The sequence below is a fragment of the Haliaeetus leucocephalus genome, unplaced genomic scaffold (assembly GCF_000737465.1).
Source record: "Haliaeetus leucocephalus isolate CR32 unplaced genomic scaffold, Haliaeetus_leucocephalus-4.0 Scaffold536, whole genome shotgun sequence".
Lineage (NCBI taxonomy): Eukaryota > Metazoa > Chordata > Aves > Accipitriformes > Accipitridae > Haliaeetus > Haliaeetus leucocephalus.
In genome coordinates, this window is record NW_010972972.1 from 7,738,638 (window position 1) to 7,739,320 (window position 683).

The 683-nt window shown below is 71.4% G+C and overlaps 1 protein-coding gene across 1 annotated transcript in view; it reads left to right on the forward strand.

The window, feature by feature from the left end:
* Window position 1: 1 nt before the first annotated feature.
* SMPD1 (sphingomyelin phosphodiesterase 1, acid lysosomal) overlaps window positions 2–683 on the forward strand; it is a gene marked incomplete at its 5' end in the record, with an annotated part of 4,172 nt that continues 3,490 nt past the window's right edge. The window contains one exon of the mRNA XM_010576791.1: window positions 2–507. Within this exon, the coding sequence (XP_010575093.1) occupies window positions 2–507 (506 nt within the window). The remainder of the gene's footprint in view (window positions 508–683) is intronic.

Sequence of the window (683 nt, forward strand, 5' to 3'; positions counted from 1 at the left end):
GCCCCCGCCACCCGGCGCCCCCACCGCCCGCCTCCTCTTCCTCACCGACCTGCACTGGGACCGCCACTACGTGCCAGGCAGCGAAGCCGCCTGCCCCGACCCGCTCTGCTGCCGTGGCACCGTCCGCCCTGGTCCTGGCGGCGCCGGCTTCTGGGGCGAGTACGGCAAGTGTGACTTGCCGCTGCACACCATTGAGGCGCTGCTGGCCCAGCTCCCCAGCGCTGCCCCCTTTGCCGCTGCATACTGGACAGGCGACATCCCGGCACACGATGTCTGGCAGCAGAGCCGACAGGACCAGCTGCTGGCCCTGCGCACCGTCACCGGGCTGCTGCGCCGGCACCTGGGCTCCCTGCCTGTCTACCCGGCCGTAGGCAACCATGAGGCCACCCCCGTCAACGCCTTCCCCCCGCCATACGTGCGGGGCAACCAGTCCTCCGCCTGGCTGTACGACGCCATGGCCCAGGCCTGGCAGGACTGGCTGCCCCCCTCGGCGCTGGAGACGCTCCGGTGGGGGCAGCTGCCAGTGGGGGGGGCAAAGGGGGGGCTTAGGGCTAGCAGGGGCTCAGAGCTGGGAGAGCACAGAGCAGTCTCCATACTAGGGGGGCAAGGGGGAGCCCCGGGCTAGGAGGGATTGGGGTGGGGGAACTTGGGGCTGGGAGGGTGCAGGTGTCTCGGGTTAGCGG